This window comes from Zingiber officinale, chromosome 2B (genome assembly GCF_018446385.1).
Source record: "Zingiber officinale cultivar Zhangliang chromosome 2B, Zo_v1.1, whole genome shotgun sequence".
NCBI classification, from domain to species: Eukaryota; Viridiplantae; Streptophyta; class Magnoliopsida; order Zingiberales; family Zingiberaceae; genus Zingiber; species Zingiber officinale.
In genome coordinates this window covers 4,643,696-4,662,697 of record NC_055989.1, presented here as the reverse complement: position 1 = coordinate 4,662,697, position 19,002 = coordinate 4,643,696, and the positions used below count along the sequence as shown (strand labels likewise).

Genomic DNA, 19,002 nt, shown 5'->3' with positions numbered 1-19,002 from the left:
ATCATACTTTGGATTACATGTACTGAGGCGAGAAGTGACTTCCGGTCATCTTCTTGTCATGTTCCTAGTTGTACTTGGCCATAGAATGATATGTACATAAAGAACGGATGATTAATTTGCATTTTCGACAGTCAATTACATTACCTGCTCTTGCTTCAAGTTTGCAGTCTCTACAATCAGCTGTAGTAGTTTCATCATAACTCCAGTCATGTTGACATAAGTATTCTTTTCTTGAGACCCGCATTTGGGATCGCCATTCGGATTCTCCGATTAAATATTCAGAAGGTTCATCTTCTATAACTCGGAGCATATTAATAGGAATAGCCATTGGTTTAAATGCTGCTGATGCCTTCTTTTCTTCTTGTTTATCTGTTGATCCAAAGCTTCGAGATCCTCTCTGAGTTTGATCTAAAAATTGTACTTCCTCTACTTCTGGGAGTGCTATTTTCTCAATAATGAGCTGTGCTATATTATCACCGATATTGAATAATATGTTCTCAAATGAGAAGTTGAATAGGATCACCTGAATGCTTCCTCTAAAATCAGCGTCAATAACTCCCCCATTAATGAATATACCTTTTGCTGATAAGCCAGATCTAGGAGCTATCCTTCCATAGGTTCCTTCTGGTAGTTTGATACTAATGCCAGTGTTAAGTATGGCATGAGAATGTGGCGTCAGAACACAACCTTCACATGTTGCTAGGTCATAGCCAGCCGCTCCTTCAGTCTTTCTTTGAGGTAGAAATGCCAGAGGATGCGTTCTTCTTATCTTCAAGGTTTCCTGCGAAATGTCAGTTTGTTGGAGCATAAAAATATCAAATTCTTCAGGCTGATAGGGTAGGTCTTCTCCTTCAGAAACAGAGTAGATATCAGATAAATCTGATTCATTCATTCCTACGGAGACTACTTCTATCCCTTCCTGTAACTCCAGAGAGTCTAAGATTGCAACCCTTTTCATTATTTTCTTAGGGTTTGTGCATTCAGACGCATAATGGCCTGTTTCACCACATGCATAGCACTTGCAATTCTTTTTACGTAAAGCAAGGTGTTTTGCTTTACCAATTCTTACATGGGAATCATGAGGCTTTCCCTTGTAAGTCGTGCTTTTTCTAGCACCAAACTTTTTACCTGTTTTCTCCTTATTCTTCCCATATACACCATGAACAGGTGTATTGCCACAGAAGTTCATTTTTTTGAGCTGGCTTTGAAAAAGGGCTTCTTGACACATGTCTTTCAAGAATTGTCTGGTGAAGGCTATTCTTGGTACCACCCCTATTGTGTTGGTAGGGTGCCTCTCTTTGAATGCCTTCTCAACCCTATCTCCCAGGGGTCTTGGTAGCTTTGTAAAGAATTCTGTTGATAATTCTTCATTCACCCACATTCTTCCACTTTTAGATGCCAAGTGGAAATAGTCATTCATGTATCGGTACACCGCCTTGTCAGTCATCTCATTGCATACCAGGCTCTTCAGGGTTTTGTAGGCGCTGTCCTGTTCACCAGTTGTTCCTACCTTTGGATTTTCAAGGTAGAAAATTAGCCTCATTTGATTAAGAACATTTTGCGTACCGTTATTGCCCATGGCTTGCTTCTTTAGATCTTCAAATTCCTCTTGATATTTCATTCGCCAAGTCACAAATGCTTTCTTCTCTGATTCTCCAAGAAGGTTTTCAATATATAGAATTTTGTCTTCTGGGAGCTCAAAATTTTTGTCCGCAAGGTGGATAAGGGTAGAGCTTTCCCATCTGTCAAAAACCTTTGGGTCAAAATCATAAGGCATTACAAATACCGAACCTCTTCTTGCGTTAGCCGATGGTAGTTGGAACCATTCAGAGTTGTTTTCCCACTTCTTTGGCTTTTTTCCGGCTAGGTTGGCTTCTTCAATGCCTGCCCAACCTCTTGAGCTTCCTGCTGGGGCATATCCTGGAATATCCATCTCCTCGTCTTGAGGTGGTCTGTAATGACTTATTGCTGATTCCCCAGTGGAGAGAATTCTTTCAATATTTTGGAGCTCAGGATAATCATCAAGAGTAGTATTGATGTTGTATCGGCTTCTTGGTGATGAGATTGTTGTTCCCTCAAGGATTTTTGAGAGTGCTTCTTCTTCACTTTCTTCACTACTTTCTTCTTCTCCCACCATGCTTTGGAGGAGAGAATCTTCGAAGGCTGCGAGCGCTGGGTAATCTTGGAGCAAGTCATTAGTAGTTGTAAGAACTGGGTAGTCATCCAGCGAATCATCAATGATAGTAATCACACCGACTATATGTTCTTCATCAGTCTCATCGTCTTCCTTATTGTACAGAGGTGCTTTAGATAAAGCAGCTGGTTGATAGCCTCCAAATTGTATTGAAGTACTGCCATCATAGTTAGTTGAAGATAATAAAGATGATGGTTGCATAGGGAGAATTACCTGCTCTACTGTATGCTGTCGTGGCTAGGCTCTACTAAAATGGATCAGCGACAGCAGAGACGGGTATAACTGCAGCAGACAGCGATGGGCGATGCAGGAGTGGAGACACTCTATTGCTCTTGCAGGAAAGAAACAAGAGGAAGTAGAGCTTCAGGGATGAACTATGGGGAGCAGTGCTTTGAAGCCGATCGCCCAGGAAGCGAGTGACTGGACAGCGTCGGCAACAATTATGCTGTGCTTACCTTTTGAGGAGGGAAAAGGAAAAGGAAAAGGAAAAGGAAAAGAAAGGAAATAGAGCAGTGGAATTAAGAATTTTGAGTTTTTTTTAGTAATTTTTCAACGTGTAAACAAATGGTTAGTTATGAACAAACATTAGAATCTGTGATAAGCATTGGGATTTATTATCTCTATATATTAGTTAATATATAGGCCAATTAACTAGTTGTCAATTAGTCTAATTATAGTTTCCTTATTTGAATTCTTTCCTAAGAGAGATTCCTAATTTGTATATAAATATGTCTCACTTTTCAATAAAGATTTGAATTCTTTTTATCTCAAATAACATGGTATTAGAGCATTAGAAATTAGGGTTCCATCAACGCCGTTGCTATCCTCTCGTTTTTTTCCCCTATTCGCGTGTGGCAAAGCCAGCCACCACCCTCGCCCGCCTCTTCTTCCCTTGTTTGTCGGCACATCCCACAAACCCCCTCATGTTCGTCTCATATGCTTGTGCACCAACCCAACGACCTTCTGGGTGCGACAGGCCGCCCTCGCCAGCGACCTCGACATCTCCGCCAACTTCTTGGTTGGTCACTTCGTCGTCTTTGTACGCTCCACCGATCTATCATGTGTTCGCCAACATCCACCTTGAACACCTCGCCATCGGAGCTCAATGGGGTGATCTTATCCATGACAATTAGCGAACGCTCGAATCGAAGGAGGAAGTGATCGTCGGTGGAGACGGAAACCCTAACGAGGGAGAGTGTTCGAGCCAACTACACGCGCTCTCTACCTACGTCGACATCCAGCAGGGTTTGATCACTTGATCACTGCTCACATCTCTAAGTGTCTTTAGAGATACCCTAACCCATCCCGCTCTCCTCGCCGCCGCCTACGGCTCCCGTAAGCAGCAGCTGTCGCTGCTCTCCTCGCCAAGCAGTCACCATCGCTGCCCTCCCTGGGTGCAGTTTCTCCGTGCGCCAAGCAGCCGCCATTGCTGCCTCCCTAACCATCAGCTTGCTGCCCATCAGTTGCTGCATTTGATCTTCCTTCAGATTATGTTTCAAACCACACAGAATCCTTCAGTTTCTCCATGCGCCGAGCAGCCGCCATTGCTGTGTCCCTGACCGAGGAAATGCAGTTTCTCCGAGTGCCAAGCAGTCGCCATCGCTGACTATCAGCTTGCCGCCCATCAGTTGCTGCATTTGATCTTCCTTCAGATTCTTTTATTTGACCTCTTTCGGGATCTTATGGCTGAGAATAAGCTTTCTATTATGACGGATATGGTGCCTGTGATGTCTAAAATCACAAACCATAAGCTAAATGATTCGAACTATTTGAGTTGAAGTAAGACTGTTCATCTTTATCTACAAAGTATTGATAAAGATGGTCAGTTGACTGATGATTGCCCTAAAGATATGGCTTAGAGAGGATGCTCGCTTGTTCCTTTGGATTCGGAATTATATAGATAGTGAGAGATCAATCACTATGAATTTGTTAAAGAACTGATGCATTATTTGGAATTTTTGTACTCAAGAAAACAGAATCTCTCCTGCATGAATGAAGTTTTCAAAGCCTTTTACTGTGTAGAAAAATAAGATTAGTCTCTCATCAATTATTTATAGCATTCAAGAAGACATATAAGGAGCTTAATATGCCAACGAGAGCATATGACTATCATGAGCTTCCTTGCTGGCCTATCTCCCGACTTTGAGTCTGCTAAATCACATCTCATGTTCTGATGTATCCTCTTTACAAGATGTGTTTAGTCGTGTTCTCCGTACAGAAAACACCACACATGCTCCGTTTAGTGGTATTTTAGTAAGCCACAATACTCATTATGTGCCTGGAAGATCAACGGGTCACAGTGGAAACAAAGGAGGCTCACAGGACTTTTAAACTCGAACGTCAAATTCTTGTGGTATTGTGTGCAACTATTTTCGTAAGCCAGGCCATACAAAGTTTGAGTGTAGAAAACTTCAATGCAAAAAATCTACAAAAACACAGTCCATATTGGGTCCACTAATGATGCCTCAGATAAATCTGTTCTTATCTCTGCCACTAATGATGCCTCAGATAAATCTGTTCTTATCTCTGCAGACAAATTTGCCGAGTTCTCATAATATCAGGAATCACTCAAGTCTTCATCTTCCTCGGTCGCTGTCATTGCTAATTCAAGTAAACACAACGCATGTCTTATTTCCTCATCCTCCAAATGAGTCATTGATTCTGATGCCACGGATCATATGACAGGTAATTCTTAGTCTCATTTCTACTTTTTAGTTCAAAGATAGCACTACCCCTTTGCTTGCTCTGTCCTCTGTCTTACATTTACCTAATTTATTATTCAAATTGCTCTCTATCAATCAACTAATTTGTAATCTTAACCGTTGCCATCTCATTTTGTTTCGATCATTGCTTATGTCAGGATCTTTTGACAAAGAAGATTATTGGTAAAGGACATGAGCCCTCTACATTTTGAACACGCTGATCTAAAATTCTTTTGCTTGCTCGAATGTCACTTCTCCTTTCAACACTCATTGTAGGTTGGGACATCCATCTCTTCCTTTGCTCAAAAAGTTTCGTCCACAATATGGTAAGTTGTCTTCATTAGATTGTGAGTTGTGTCAGTTTACAAAACATCACGGCCTTAGTTCGAGTCCTAGAGTAAATAAATCTGCTACTATTCATTTTGAATGAGTTCATTCTGATATTTGGGGTCCTTGTCCTATTTTGTCTAAACCTGATTTTAGGTACTTTGTTACTTTTGTGGATGATTATTCTCATATAACTTGGTTATATTTAATGAAAAGTCATTCTGAGTTATTCTCTCTGTTTTGTGCATTTTGCGTTAAGATTAAAACTCAGTTTAATGTGTCTATCCGTTTTTGTAAAGTGATAATACCAAGAAATATACATTCGATTTATTCCAATCTTTTATGGATTAGAATGACATGCTTCATGAAACCTCTTGTGTTGATACTCCATCCCAAAATGGTGTGGCTTATTTCAAATGAATGTTCCCAAACCTTTTGGGACTAATGTAGTTTCTACATCATATTTTCTCATTAACCGCATGTCATCCTCTGTTCTTCATGGTGAGGTCCCCTGCAAAATCCTTTTCCCCAATAAGTCGCTTCCTATTAACCCTAAGATATTTGGTAGAACTTGTTTTGTTCGGGATATTCGTCCGCATGTCACTAAATTAAATCCCAATTCTTGGAAGTGTATCTTCCTTGGTTATTCTCGTCTTCAAAAAGGTTATAGGTGTTATTATCCTAATATAAAGAAATAACTTGTCTTAATTGATGTTACTTTCATGGAACACACACCTTATTTTTTGTCCTCACCTATTCTAACTCGTCAAAGGGAGGATGATGATTTGTTGGTGTATTCTATCACGTCCTTCGCATCCATCCCGGAACCGACTCCTATTATTCACGTCTACTCCAGCCGTCAACCCTTGATTCATGTCCTGCACCTACTACCTTGTCATTAGATCTAGAACCGAGCGATGATCTTCCTATTGCATTACACAAAGGTATACGCCAGTATATTTATCCAACTTCTTTTGTTTCTTATAACGGCTTGTCGACTTCCTCTTATTCTTTTATCGCTTCACTTGACTCTATTTCTATTCCTAAAACTGTCCGTGAGGCCATATCTCATCTTGGTTGGAAAGATGCAATATTAGAGGAGATGAATACTTTAGATGACAATCTACGTTCTAGGAAATGGGCTATTGGATGCAAATGGGTCAATCCGGATGGATCAGTTGTCAGATTAAAAATCCATCTTGTTGGTAAGGGCTATGCTAAGACCTATGGTGTGGATTATTCTGACATTTGTTCAATTATTTATTCCAATGGTCGCTACTTATCATTGACCTTTACATCAACTTGATATCAAGAATATCTTTTTTCATAGTGATCCTCATAAAGTGTATATAGAGCAACCTCTTGATTTTGTTGCTCAGGGGAGTCGTCTTCAAAAATCTTTGTATGGTTTAAAATAGAGTTCTCATGTTTGGTTTGGAAAATTTCGTCAGGTTGTTGAAAAATATTGTATGATGAAAAAAAAAGTCTGACCATTCCGTGTTTTACAAGCAATCAGGAGCTGATATCATTCTGTTAGTTGTGTATATGGATGATATTGTTATCACTGAAAGTGATACTACGAAAATCTTATCTCTTAAATCTTTCATTCATACTCAGTTTCACACAAAATACTTAGGAGTGCTAAAATATTTATGAGGTGTTGAAGTTACAAGGAGCAAAAAAGATATATTTCTATCTTAGATAAAATATGTCCTTGACCTACTAGCTGAGAAAGGAAAATTGGGGGCAAAGCCTTGTAGTGCTCCAATGACTCACATGCACCTCACAGGAGATGGGGAACTATTTAAATATCCTGAGAGATATCGAAGGTTGGTTGGGAAGTTGAATTACCTTATTCCTCCAAATATTGCATATTCGGTTAGTGCAGTTTACGTCATCTCCAAAAGTTCATCATTGGGCAGCATTTGAATAAATTTTGTGTTACTTGAAGAGAGTACCGGACGGAGTATCGTATATGCAAATCATGGGCACACTCATATTGAATGTTTTTCATATGCAGATTAGGCGGGTTCCAAAATAGATAAAAGATCTACTTTTGATTATTGTATCCTTGTTGGAAGAGTAAGAAGTAAAATGCTATGTCACGATCCAATGCAGAGTCAGAATATAGGGCTATGACACAGTCTATTTGTGAGATAATGTGGATTTATCACTCTTGACTTAAGTAGGACTTAAAATTTCAGTACTCGTAAAACTGTGGTGTGATAACCAAGCTTCTCTTCATATTGCATCGAATCTTGTGAATGAGCGAACTAAGTACACTGAAATTGATTGTCATTGTGTTCATGAGAAAATTCAACAAGGCTTGATCTCTACAGGATATGTAAAGACTAAAGAACAACTAGGGGCATCTTCACAAAAACTTTAAATGGGGTTCGGGTTGATTATCTTTGTAACAAGTTATGCATGATTAATATCTATGCTTCAACATGAGGATGAGTATTATCTATATATATTAGTTAATATATATGCCAATTAGTCAGTTGTCAATTAGCCTAATTATAGTTTCCTTATTCGGATTCTTTCCTAAGATAGATTCCTAGTTTGTATATAAATGTCTCTCTTCAATAAAGATTATGAATTCTTTTTATTTCAAATAACAGGATTTAGAATTTTCCACTGATTTTAATTTCTTCCATCAATGTAAACACAACATTAAAGAAGGGAATGCGGAAAACAACCTCTAGTGAGTTGATGTTCGCAAGGACCAGAAGATGTGAGTTCTTGAAGGAAGACATGAACACTTGGGGTTCTAAGACAAGGCAGGGACTTAGAAGGGTCACGAGCACATGCATAAGAGATGTCACATGGAGGTTCAATGACACTGGGAGATATGGCCGATTACATAATGATGAAAGAAAAGGATGACTCTAATACAATGTTAGAGTGAAATTATTTCTTTTGAAATATTTTAAGCAGTCCTCCACTATATATATATATATGAATTAGATCTAATATCTAATTTGTCAAATGTTATCAAGGCTTCATGCAAAAAAACCTGCTTTCAGATGGACCAATCACCAAAGTTGAGAAGCATTTGCAAAAGGAAGAATTCAAAGTGATCAAGGATTAAATCAAGAATTTGTATTAAGCAACCTAGTAGTGGAAGGAATTCACAACAGGGACATTTTTAATTTGCTTATTATGTTTTCTTCTACTATTCATGTACTTGAGATTATCACGGAGGATATGGTTTAATCCATAGCAGAGGGCTGAGGGGAAAGGATTTCTAGAATCAGTTCAAACATTTGGCTTTTATTTACACTGTATCTGATGAAAAATGAGTTGGGATAAACAAATTATCACACACTTACAAATAAAAGATAAAGAAACTATAAAGGACAGTGTACTGCTGATTATTGGTAGCGTACTAGTAGTAACAGCTTATGAGAACTGTCAAAAAAAATCAAATATTTGCAGAACATTTTGGGTTACCCCAACTTTTACACTATCCTTTCCTAACTGACAATAATTGTTAGATTAGGGACCAATTTCTCTGAGCATAAATACTTGGCAAATAAGTGAATCGCTAGGACATGTTTCTTAAAAAACAATTCAAATGTTAAAGGTACTAAGCCCAACCAAATGATTGGGACAATCAGCTTCTTACCATAAACCAACTGCGTCCTTAAATCTAAAGCTCAGAAAGATAGCGTACCTTTGATAAGATCACCCATCAGGCTGTGCACAGGGCGTTGATCACCAAGAGCATCAGGACTATTCAGTATTTCTTTGCAAAGAGCAGATTTAGCACAGCCTGGTATGCCTGAGTAGCAACAAAGTCAAGTGAATACCTCTAGATGAGACTAAGATAAAAGCTTGCCAAAATAAACTCTGAAATAAGCAAGATAGTTATTAATGTAAACAAAAAAAGGACAACCGGTCCACGAAGCTCCCGCCATGCGGGGTCCCGGGGAAGGATCCATTGTACGCAGTCTTACCCTGCTTTTTGCAAGAGACTGTTTCCAGGATTCGAACCCGTGATCTTTTGGTCACATGACAACAACTTTACCGTTGCGCCAAGCAAGATAGTTATTAATGTACGAAGCAAAAAAAGAGTACATGTATTAGCAATGCACAAGACACTTGTGAATAAGGGCCATGTCCTAATTGCTTCAATGACTTTGCTTGCTCTTGGGGAAACCATAAAAACCATAAACTTAGGGTTCTAATCATTTAGCTTCTAACCAAGGTAATCATGCCCACTTCCATTTCCTTTGACATGACATTCATTTAATCAACTCATAAGATCAATCAAACAAATATTTTTCAGGCTATCTATCCACAAATATAAAATAGCTAAGCGTGAAACTATGATACAACAAAATGCATATGAAATTAAAAATTATCTAGTAAAATTGATTGAAATCCTCACAATAAGGTTGTCTCATCACAACCTGATAATTCAAGCCCATTAATGTCAAATTAGCCTGTGGAAGTATAAGAGACACATTTACCTGGAAAGAACACAATTAAGCCTTCATCTTTAGGAACTGAGTCCATAACTGAAGCAGTCGGTCTTGAAGGTGTTTCATCCACTTCTTTATGGAGATCACCTTCTTCATCTCTACCTGCCTCTATTATTGCCAGTAAATTCTCAGTATCAATCAAATTTCCAGCTGCTCCAACCAATACCTGGTTTTGTGGGCTACGCCTAGCATATTGTTCCAAGAAAGGTTCTGCTTCACTGAGATAAGTTGAAGAAGACAGCTGTTTGTTGCCATACTTCCTCCGAATGAAAACAGCCCTGAATATTAACATGTTTAGTTCTTGCACAAAATAATATACTATCAAGGACCTAACCAGTTCAGAAGATGTTAGGAGAAAATACCATTCATCCAACATTTTGCTCAGCTCCCGTTGCTTACCTACTGATGTTCCCCAAATTTTCATCTGCCTACCAAATTGAACAGAAGAAATCAAGATTACTATGATCTATTATTGTGTTTGATCAAGGTTAGAAGATTTAGCTCACAAGGAAACAGTTGATCCATATCTTTGCTAGTCAAAATTTTTGGAAGTTCTATGCATGCTTCCTTAACCACAGTTACTAAACAAACAGTATAGTTTTTTATCAAGTTGTAGCTTGTTGAAGCCTTTTTCCAACTTCCACAATATCGCAAGAGTTATGGAAAACTAGCTGGATGCCAAAACTTCAAAATTTGGAAAGTTCAGGTAATCTCATGTGGCACTATTAACTGGAACAGATGACTAAATTTTGGTGGTTCTATATTTACAAACATGAGGAATTGGAATTAATGATGGGCTAGAGACAAACATATCCAAAAAAACACATAATCTAAGAATAATGAGGTAAATAAAATAACCAAATGAATAGGCATGTCCATGAAAGGATAAAATAAAATAGCCAGATATCAGATCAAAGATCATGCAGCGCACACACCAAACTGTATAGATTTTTTCCCTTTTCTCAAAGTCCTAAATTACATAACTACAATGACAGTCAATGTACTAGACAAATATATAGAACACACTAAGCTCATATAGATTTGTCTTTTTTTCTCAAAATCCTAAAAATTAGATAATTACAGCAGCAGTTGACATATTAGATAATTGTTTTAGAACAAGGGAGGAAATATTCACCTTAAATAGTAAGTTTTATAGGCAGAAGGACCATCCTTGAAAAGTATTGACAATCCATTCCGGATCAAGAATGTTCGTAGCTGCACAAAAGTATAGACAAGTATAGACATGAGAAAGCCAAATCAAAGTATTGAAGCTGACAAATCTGTCTTTGCAGAAGAAACCTTTGTAAAGAATTAACAAGTAGCTTTAACTTGATAATCAACAGCAAAGCAAAAAATGTTAAATTCATTTTCTAGACAACATATAGTTACAGCAAGTTGGAAACCCTGGATCAAAAATATTAATGTGAGACTAAACCCAGTATGCTACTAACCAAATTGATCAAATACCTCTAACACTCCCTCAAGCTGGAAAGCTAGAGCATACATCCGATCTATGTTCAGCTTATTATGTGAACCAAAAAGTGTAGGCAAAGATATAACCATAATGAAAAGAAAGCATAATACTCATAGCAAGTGAAATAATGACTAAGGAATTATGCTGAGCATACAACCAACAATGTCTTTGTCCTTAAATGAGCACATTGACAGAGAGTGAGGTAAAACAGAGAAAGGACGACATGAAATAAGAACTATCCTCTTGAGTGGGTTTATCCATGAGTGACACATACAACAAGAAATAATAGATTAAGGGAAGAGAAAAGCGCTTGAGTGAACTCATGGGATACAATAGTGTGGCTCACGGTGGAATTTAGTGTTTTGCACCACCCAGGCGACCGGCACTACATAGGTTTGTGGCTTGTGGTGGCCTTGCAACAACCTCACTATCGCCGAGACCGTCACGACCTAGTGGCGACCTTTGCAAGGTTGTGGAGCAACTATGACCCTTTGCAACCTCGCACGGTCACATAAGCAGTTGCGACCTCGCGGGGCGCCGCAGGGTCCGTAGAGTTTTTTTTTAGTTATTTTTTTAACAGTAATTTTTTTCGTATCCTCTTCCTTTTCCTTCCATTAATTTGTTTCCTCTTACATTTACCTCCTGCATCTCATATCCTATTCCTTTACATCTCTTAATTTTTTTTTCCTCTTACATTTACCTCCTGCAACATTAATTTTTTTTTCCCTCCATTCGTCCAGAGGGTAAACAAAGAGAAAAAAACATCTTTAAGAATGGTTAATTTTTTTCCCTCCATCCGTCCCATGATAAATACAAAAAACAAAAATCTCTTAAAAGATGGTTAATTTTTTCGCTCCTTCATCTATTTTGAGGAAAAGTGAGGAAAAAAAACCAAGGGAATAGATTCTTAGGCAAAATAAATATAATATAATTTTTAACCTTATAAAATATACTACTATGAATTAAATTATTATATATATAAATTTGATTTAATTTTAAACTAATAAAAATAAATCCAAATTAAATCTAATTTAAACCAACATAATCTATAACAATCAAATATTAATAAAATATTTTTTAATTAGTATATTTATATTTTACAAAGTACCAAAACCATATTGGCATGGCGCAATACAATATCAAAGTCATATCATTTCGGACAAAAACCAAAACTTCGACATGGCCAGAAATTTTAAACCTTGAGTTAACTAAAGTAAAGATGAATAGTGCACTCATCTATTAGTTGGACATAGGAAAATATGAATTCAAAATATTCACTATTCAGCTCTTCATTGGAGGTGGTTAAGAGAGCTCAACCTTTGTTGGATGCACAAAAGTGGAAACAAGATGTTCTTTCTATTTGGGTAGATCTTTATTGGCTTTTAGGCTGCTCATATGTAGCTCACAAATAAAATAGAGTTGACAAGAATTCAAAAGGAGAAGAAGATTAGCACTTACAAACCGGGACGATAGGGAGGGGAAATTATAGGCCCAATGGAGGAACAACGTGAGGTTAGTAATTGAAGAGGAAGACAAAGCATATCCAGATCATGGGGAAAGAAACAAGAGCATTAACAAAACAAGAACTAGAATACCATAATATGGAGGCAAGTGAACCAAATGTCCATGTTCACAATGGCTTTAAAGTCACAACAAAGAGGAAGAGCATACTGGATTTTGCCAAGAAGTGCCTTCGAAAAGATGCTGAGATAAAGTAGAAACATAAAATCTTAAAAGAATAGATCCAGTGTCTTATGAAGAGGTCTTTCTTCATTGTGGATGGTCACTGGCATTAGGATATGAATTGGGGTTGTGGAGTTTGGAACAACATGAGAGGAGCAGGCAAGCAGTGTTTCAAGATGGTGATTGAGATTGAAGAAGACTATCACCAATTTTCATGACACAAGTCATACTAAAAGCATCAAAATTGACTGAGAGGTGATTGATGTGGTTGGATGGTACGATGTTAAGACAAGAGTTGAAAGGGACACTGCACATTCCAATATCCCTTCTACCAGAACTCCATGCCATGTATGTGAGTAATGAAGCAGGAAAGAGTATAGAGTCAGCATAGGTGAGAGATTTAGGCATAGAATTCTCCATCCCCATGAGAATCAATCGCCCAAGCTTTGAGTAACACCTCCATTCGCCAGTCATGAATTTTGGCCCCCAAAAACTGACAAGGAAACCCACATCTGGAAATACAACACCATAATAAGTGGCAGCCAAGTTATACTGAGTTTTACAGGAAATCCTCAGGAGAGGGTTGAAGTTGAGGCTGCTACTGTCAACTAGGAGGCAAGCATGCAAAGAGATGTCAAGATAACAAGAAGATGGAGAGGTGTTTGTGCTGAAAGATGAGCATTGGCAGAAGAATTGACACTGAAGGAGTGTTTCTTGAAGGACTTGTACCGAATTAGAGCTTACTAAGAGGAGCTTGAGATGGTGTCAAAGAGGACTAATTGGGTCATAAGTCACATGCATTGGATGGTCCATAGTGGCTTATGAAGGAAGCAACTTGCGTATGAGAACTTGCCATAGGAGGAAGAGTTTGTGGTGGCTTTTCCTGGCTGTGAGAAGCAGTGCAACTGAAGCAGTGCAACTGAAGCAGTGCAACTGAAGCAGTGAGAAGGAAGACTCACTTGGCTTGCATGGTGCTACATTGCAGGTGATTGGATGGAGACTTGTGAAGTCATCCTTGTGCAGTAGCAGTGACGTGGGATGGAATGACCCAAGAAATAAGAGAGAATAGAGAATGAAAAGATGATAGCTTGAGTGAGGGGAGGATGCTGGCGACAATGGTAGAAGTGGCAACCTCTCCCTGAGAGGATCACTTTTGTAAACCTAACTTTAGAAAAGTGGCTCTGTTACCATGCTATATTTGTGGTGAAATTGATCTACTGTATTGACCATAAAAGAATAATCAGATGTAAATAGGAAACCAGATAGAAACTCTAGACCTAAATATCAATATGGGATCAACCCCAATAGATTGATAAGCATATTAATCTAATACCTTTAACATATATCATAAACAAATCAATCGTACCTTGTATGTCAGAAATTTTAACTTTATCATTAGATTTGCATCCTCATCAGCAAGACTTTCAGCCATTAAAGAACTAGAGTTGGGGCTGCCATTAACACTCTTAAGGAAAGAATCACCCTCTTTAGAGAGCTCGGCAGCTCTCTCCTTGGTAACCTTGAATAAGTTAACATCAACAAAGAAACCTAGAAAGAAACAAAGAAATTCAATAGAAACATAATAATACAAAATTGGTTGGGAGCCACTTCTAACTTCCACAGAAAACAACAAAAGAACAAAAAGAAAAAAAAAACAAGGAGAAGAATCAGGTAGCATACCCCTGTACAGTGGCCACAAGCCTCTGTTTCGCCTGGAAGGTTAAAAAAAAGTATTTATGACTTAATACATACACAAGTGCTGATTGGCAATAACTAAGCTGCTAGTTAATTCATAATTACCAAATCAGCCAATAATATGTACCTCATTTCTTGTTGATATCTGCGGAAGACAGAATCACTGTGGATATGGATTACCATCTTATAATGTATGTTGTCACTTGCCAAGGAATCAATTTTGTGGAAGTTGTAGTAGCACTTAAAAGCAGCAGGAAAATGCCTTTGTTTGATTAAACGAATCATCTCCTGTCTCAGTTTAAAAATTAATTATGCATAAAGATATAACATAAGAAGCTGTTAGGAAGAAGGCGAACAATAATCATATCAGAGCTGACAAAAACTGAGCTGTTTCTAAAGTGAGCCAAAAATCTTCAGCAGAACTAAACAAATATACAACAATGTGTCAAGAAAGACTAAATAGGATAAAGGAAAAAAATGATTTGGCCTTCTAGATGATACATCCATGATCATTGCAGTGAAACTGACATAGTTATGAAACCATGAGTTGTTTATACAATTTCTGTCATCCTCAATCGTGCAACTGGCAACATTGACGAGTTTGAAGTGTTAGATATAGCAAACTCAGGTGAACATCTGTAATCGTATTAATGTTGGGAAGAACATGAGCTACCACTCTCAACGATAGCTTTAAAGGTGTGTTTGGTTTAAGGTATCACGCATAACCTTGGTTATGTGATTACAAACCAGAGGATGTTTAGTTCAATTTAGGTAATACAATAAAACCTCATTTGTTTGGAGGTTTTAGTACATAACTTAGTGTGATGTTTTACCGTATTATCCCTGGTTTAATAATAATAATAATAATAATATTATTATTATTATTATTAATGATATATATAAATAAATAAAATTAGATAATTTTTTCTTATTATTTTAGAATTTTTTAGATAATTTTATTGGGCTTTAGATTATATCTATTTAATTTATTCCAACTATAGATAAGAGTTGATTGATTTAATTAGCTATAGTTTTAATCAAATACCCAAGTTCAAAAATAAAAAACCAAAAAACTAAAAATATTGTCATCTTCCTCCCCTCCGCTGCCCCTTTTGCCACCCACTTGCTACCCGCCGCCTGCTGTCGCTTGCCACCCACCCGCCACCTCCGGCCGCTGCACTGCCACTGCCCACCGCTTGCCCGCCCGCCATTGCCCACAACCACCCGCCTCCGGACGCTGCGCTGCCACTACCCACTGCTCGCCCGCCAGCCGCTACCCACAACCACCCGTTGTTGCCACCTCCGCCGCCCACTACCGCTGCTGCCACCTCCGCCGTCCACTGTGGCTGCTGCCACCTTCGACCGCCACGAAACTTCGCGGCAATCTGCACACGTGAAGGAATGCAACGCCGCTGCCTGCTGTCACCTCCGCACTACCCCGTTGCTGATCCGGCACCGCCCGCCGCTACCACCTCCAACCACCACTCCACCGCACGCTACATGAAGCTTCGCAGTGAACCTCTGCACCACACCACCTTGTTGCGCTCTGATCCTTCCGAGGGTCATTTCGGAAAAAAAAAATTGCTTAACCTCCGGAATTGAGAAAAACCTTGGATGACCCATGGTTTTCTGATTCCGAGTTCGATGGCGAGATTGATTACGTTTGTTGACGTTTCGGAATCAAGAAAAACCTCGAACCAAACGTGGTTATCCTGGATTACCGTAGGTAGATAACCTTGGTTATTGCAATATCCCTAGACCAAACACGCCCTAAGAGTGGAAAGGATAAGCACACAGTTTCAGTCAAATGCTTTTGACTGATGCGTAGCATACAGTGTTGCACCATGATATACAGATTAGTTTAGCTATATGGTTTGTTGTTTGTGTTTGCCCACTCAAAAATAATATTAATTTTAATGTGGGTGGACATGTACAAGCTGTAATCAGAAATCAGTTCATTTTCTTTCATGATTTGTGATTACCAGGTCTATTCACATATTGCAATGTAATATTCAATTTCCTAATTGAATCCCATCATTTGCCTACTGGGCCATGACAGTAGAATGCCTTGAGTCTGTCTGATTTGAGGTCTGAACAATGTGCTAGAAGCTGCTATAAGGACACACGACATATATTTTGAGAATTAGGGCACTTGAGTTTATTTTATCCCGTTGTTTCTATCTTACATTATGCACGACTTTACTTGGACTTTGTTATCGACATTATCTCCTTATTTAAGAACATTATTGATATCTATAAATGTTTGAATATTACTAGTAATCACTAGCCATGCATAAAACCCAACGGAGGGATAGAGTTCATGTTGATCCCAAATAGTTGGCACAAAAACATGATCTATAAATTCACAGTTTAGTTTTCAGAATACAATACACATTTATGTATCTTGTTTGTTTTCACATGTTATAGATGTAAATAGTTAGTTTTATGTGGATATCCATATTCTCTATGTACGTTTCTTGTATCATGTAATCAAATCGTGTGGGCAGCTAGCCAGGCATTACCTAGCTCATCTGAGGTGCACTATAGCAGTTGCTGACTAAACTGTCATGTGGCTGTCAGGGACATTCCAAAGTAATAAACATGAAGACATATTTGAGAACCTTGAAACAGAATAATTAAATAGAGTATAACTTTGAATACCTTTGGTATCTTAGGAGATCTTGTTTGATTGTTAAAAGTGGGATTGTAGAGTTAACATGAAACAATGAGTTTTGGTTATATGCAGGTGGATTGTGGAGTGATCAGGGAGATTACTAGAAGCATTCTCCCACAAACCACAGTCGAACATTATGGTTGACTGATTTGTGTTTCCAGTCTGCTAATGGTAGTAAACAGACCATACTTCACTAATCAATTTGAGGGGTTACCAGAAATACTACTCAGCTTTGACCAGAAATTAATCCACCGTCTGGCTTAGGCAAACATCAAAAATGTAAATGGATGTCAATCTTACTCATAAGGTTTGTCCAAAACCTTAGTGCCAATCTTAGCCCCAAAAAAAGTCAATTTCATGGCATTTAAGATGAATACAAGGTCAAATAACAACCTTCCGAAAATATAACAAACTTCCAGAAATATGTAGTCCAACACACAGAAATCATTTGAAGATTCAGTCATGAGTCATGACAATTTAAGAATCTAATAGACATGTGTAAATGTATGATGTATCATCTAGCACATTATTGATAATAAAATTGAATGGTAAACAAGAGGTCAAAAAAATCAGTATGCACTACCTGCAGCTTCATTGTTGCATGGTCAGTAGGATGAGCTTGCAAAAATTTTGAAACAACAGACCGATCAGCTTGACGAGAATGGACACCAGAATCCCCAATCCCAAACCAATCAGCATGGTCAGGGCACATAGAAGTGCCAGCACTTTGAAGAAGCGCTCTAACTTGCTACACATGAAGAAGTCAAAATAATAATAGGTTTAACTTGCTACAGCCTTCAAAGGAAAAGTGATGCTAATGTACCAAAGTTGAAGTAAATCTAAGAGTAAAGAAGGTGACCATAAGATAGGGTCTGGGGCATTACCTGCTTTTCATCTGACCTATTTGCAGCACACACTTCTCGCAATGTTGGTCCCATATCAAGTCCAACTGAAGTTCAAGACAACATAGAATTAGATACATATATTCATTTATCTCCAGTATATAGAGTATTCGCAAAGGTAAATTGATGAGTAATCTAGCAAATTTAAGCGGTCACTGTTTTTCTTTAAAAACCTTTCTAATAAATGATAAACAAGTCTTATCAGGTACTACCAAACATTTTTCAGAAAGATCAATGAGGCCATCTATGAAATGAAAAACAAATTCAGTAAACGAAATTGATGTCCAAATTTCTAGCTAGCACACTTGCCACACCAAATCAGTTACTTTTTCAAGCAGATTACACTAATGGATCCTGCCAATTTAACTTTTCTGAAGTCTCCTCTCCAAGCTGATTAGCCTAGAAACTCTTTGAATTATTTACAAAGTAAGAACTTCTGTCCAACTCTCTCCCAATTGTCACCAAATATAGCAACCAGACCTAACTATCTCCCTGACACTTATTGTGCATAATTGTTTTGTATTCTTTTCTATAAATTCTTGGTGGAAAATGCTTCCTGTTACACCCAAGAAGACCTACCACCAAACTCTTCAAAGTGTAATGAGTAATTAGTGAGTTTACATGTAAATTGTTTTTTCAGGTTTTCAAATATCCACAGCTACCCTACCTCATTCAATTAAGATCCATATGAAATCACTAAAATATTGAAATAAGTGGTTTAAAATATATAGAGATTTCTCCTCTTAAAGGTCAAGGTAGGCTGAAACCTGATCTTTTATCCAAAAAATGTTAACGTGTTAAATGAAAGTTTTCATAACCTCGTAGCCACATCAACTCTACTATCACACCACTAGTGCAACC

General features: G+C 38.0%; 1 protein-coding gene across 2 annotated transcripts in view; it reads right to left on the bottom strand.

The window, feature by feature from the left end:
- Positions 1 to 19,002, bottom strand: part of LOC122045139 (tRNA ligase 1-like) — a 49,810-nt gene that overhangs the window by 15,289 nt on the left and 15,519 nt on the right. For both annotated transcript variants that reach the window (XM_042605223.1, XM_042605224.1), the window contains exons 10-18: positions 18,124 to 18,188; positions 17,823 to 17,987; positions 14,693 to 14,853; positions 14,551 to 14,582; positions 14,237 to 14,418; positions 10,849 to 10,928; positions 10,076 to 10,141; positions 9,702 to 9,991; positions 8,903 to 9,010 (exon numbers count right to left, since the gene is read on the bottom strand). In XM_042605223.1, the coding sequence (XP_042461157.1) occupies positions 8,903 to 9,010; positions 9,702 to 9,991; positions 10,076 to 10,141; positions 10,849 to 10,928; positions 14,237 to 14,418; positions 14,551 to 14,582; positions 14,693 to 14,853; positions 17,823 to 17,987; positions 18,124 to 18,188 (1,149 nt within the window). The remainder of the gene's footprint in view (positions 1 to 8,902; positions 9,011 to 9,701; positions 9,992 to 10,075; positions 10,142 to 10,848; positions 10,929 to 14,236; positions 14,419 to 14,550; positions 14,583 to 14,692; positions 14,854 to 17,822; positions 17,988 to 18,123; positions 18,189 to 19,002) is intronic.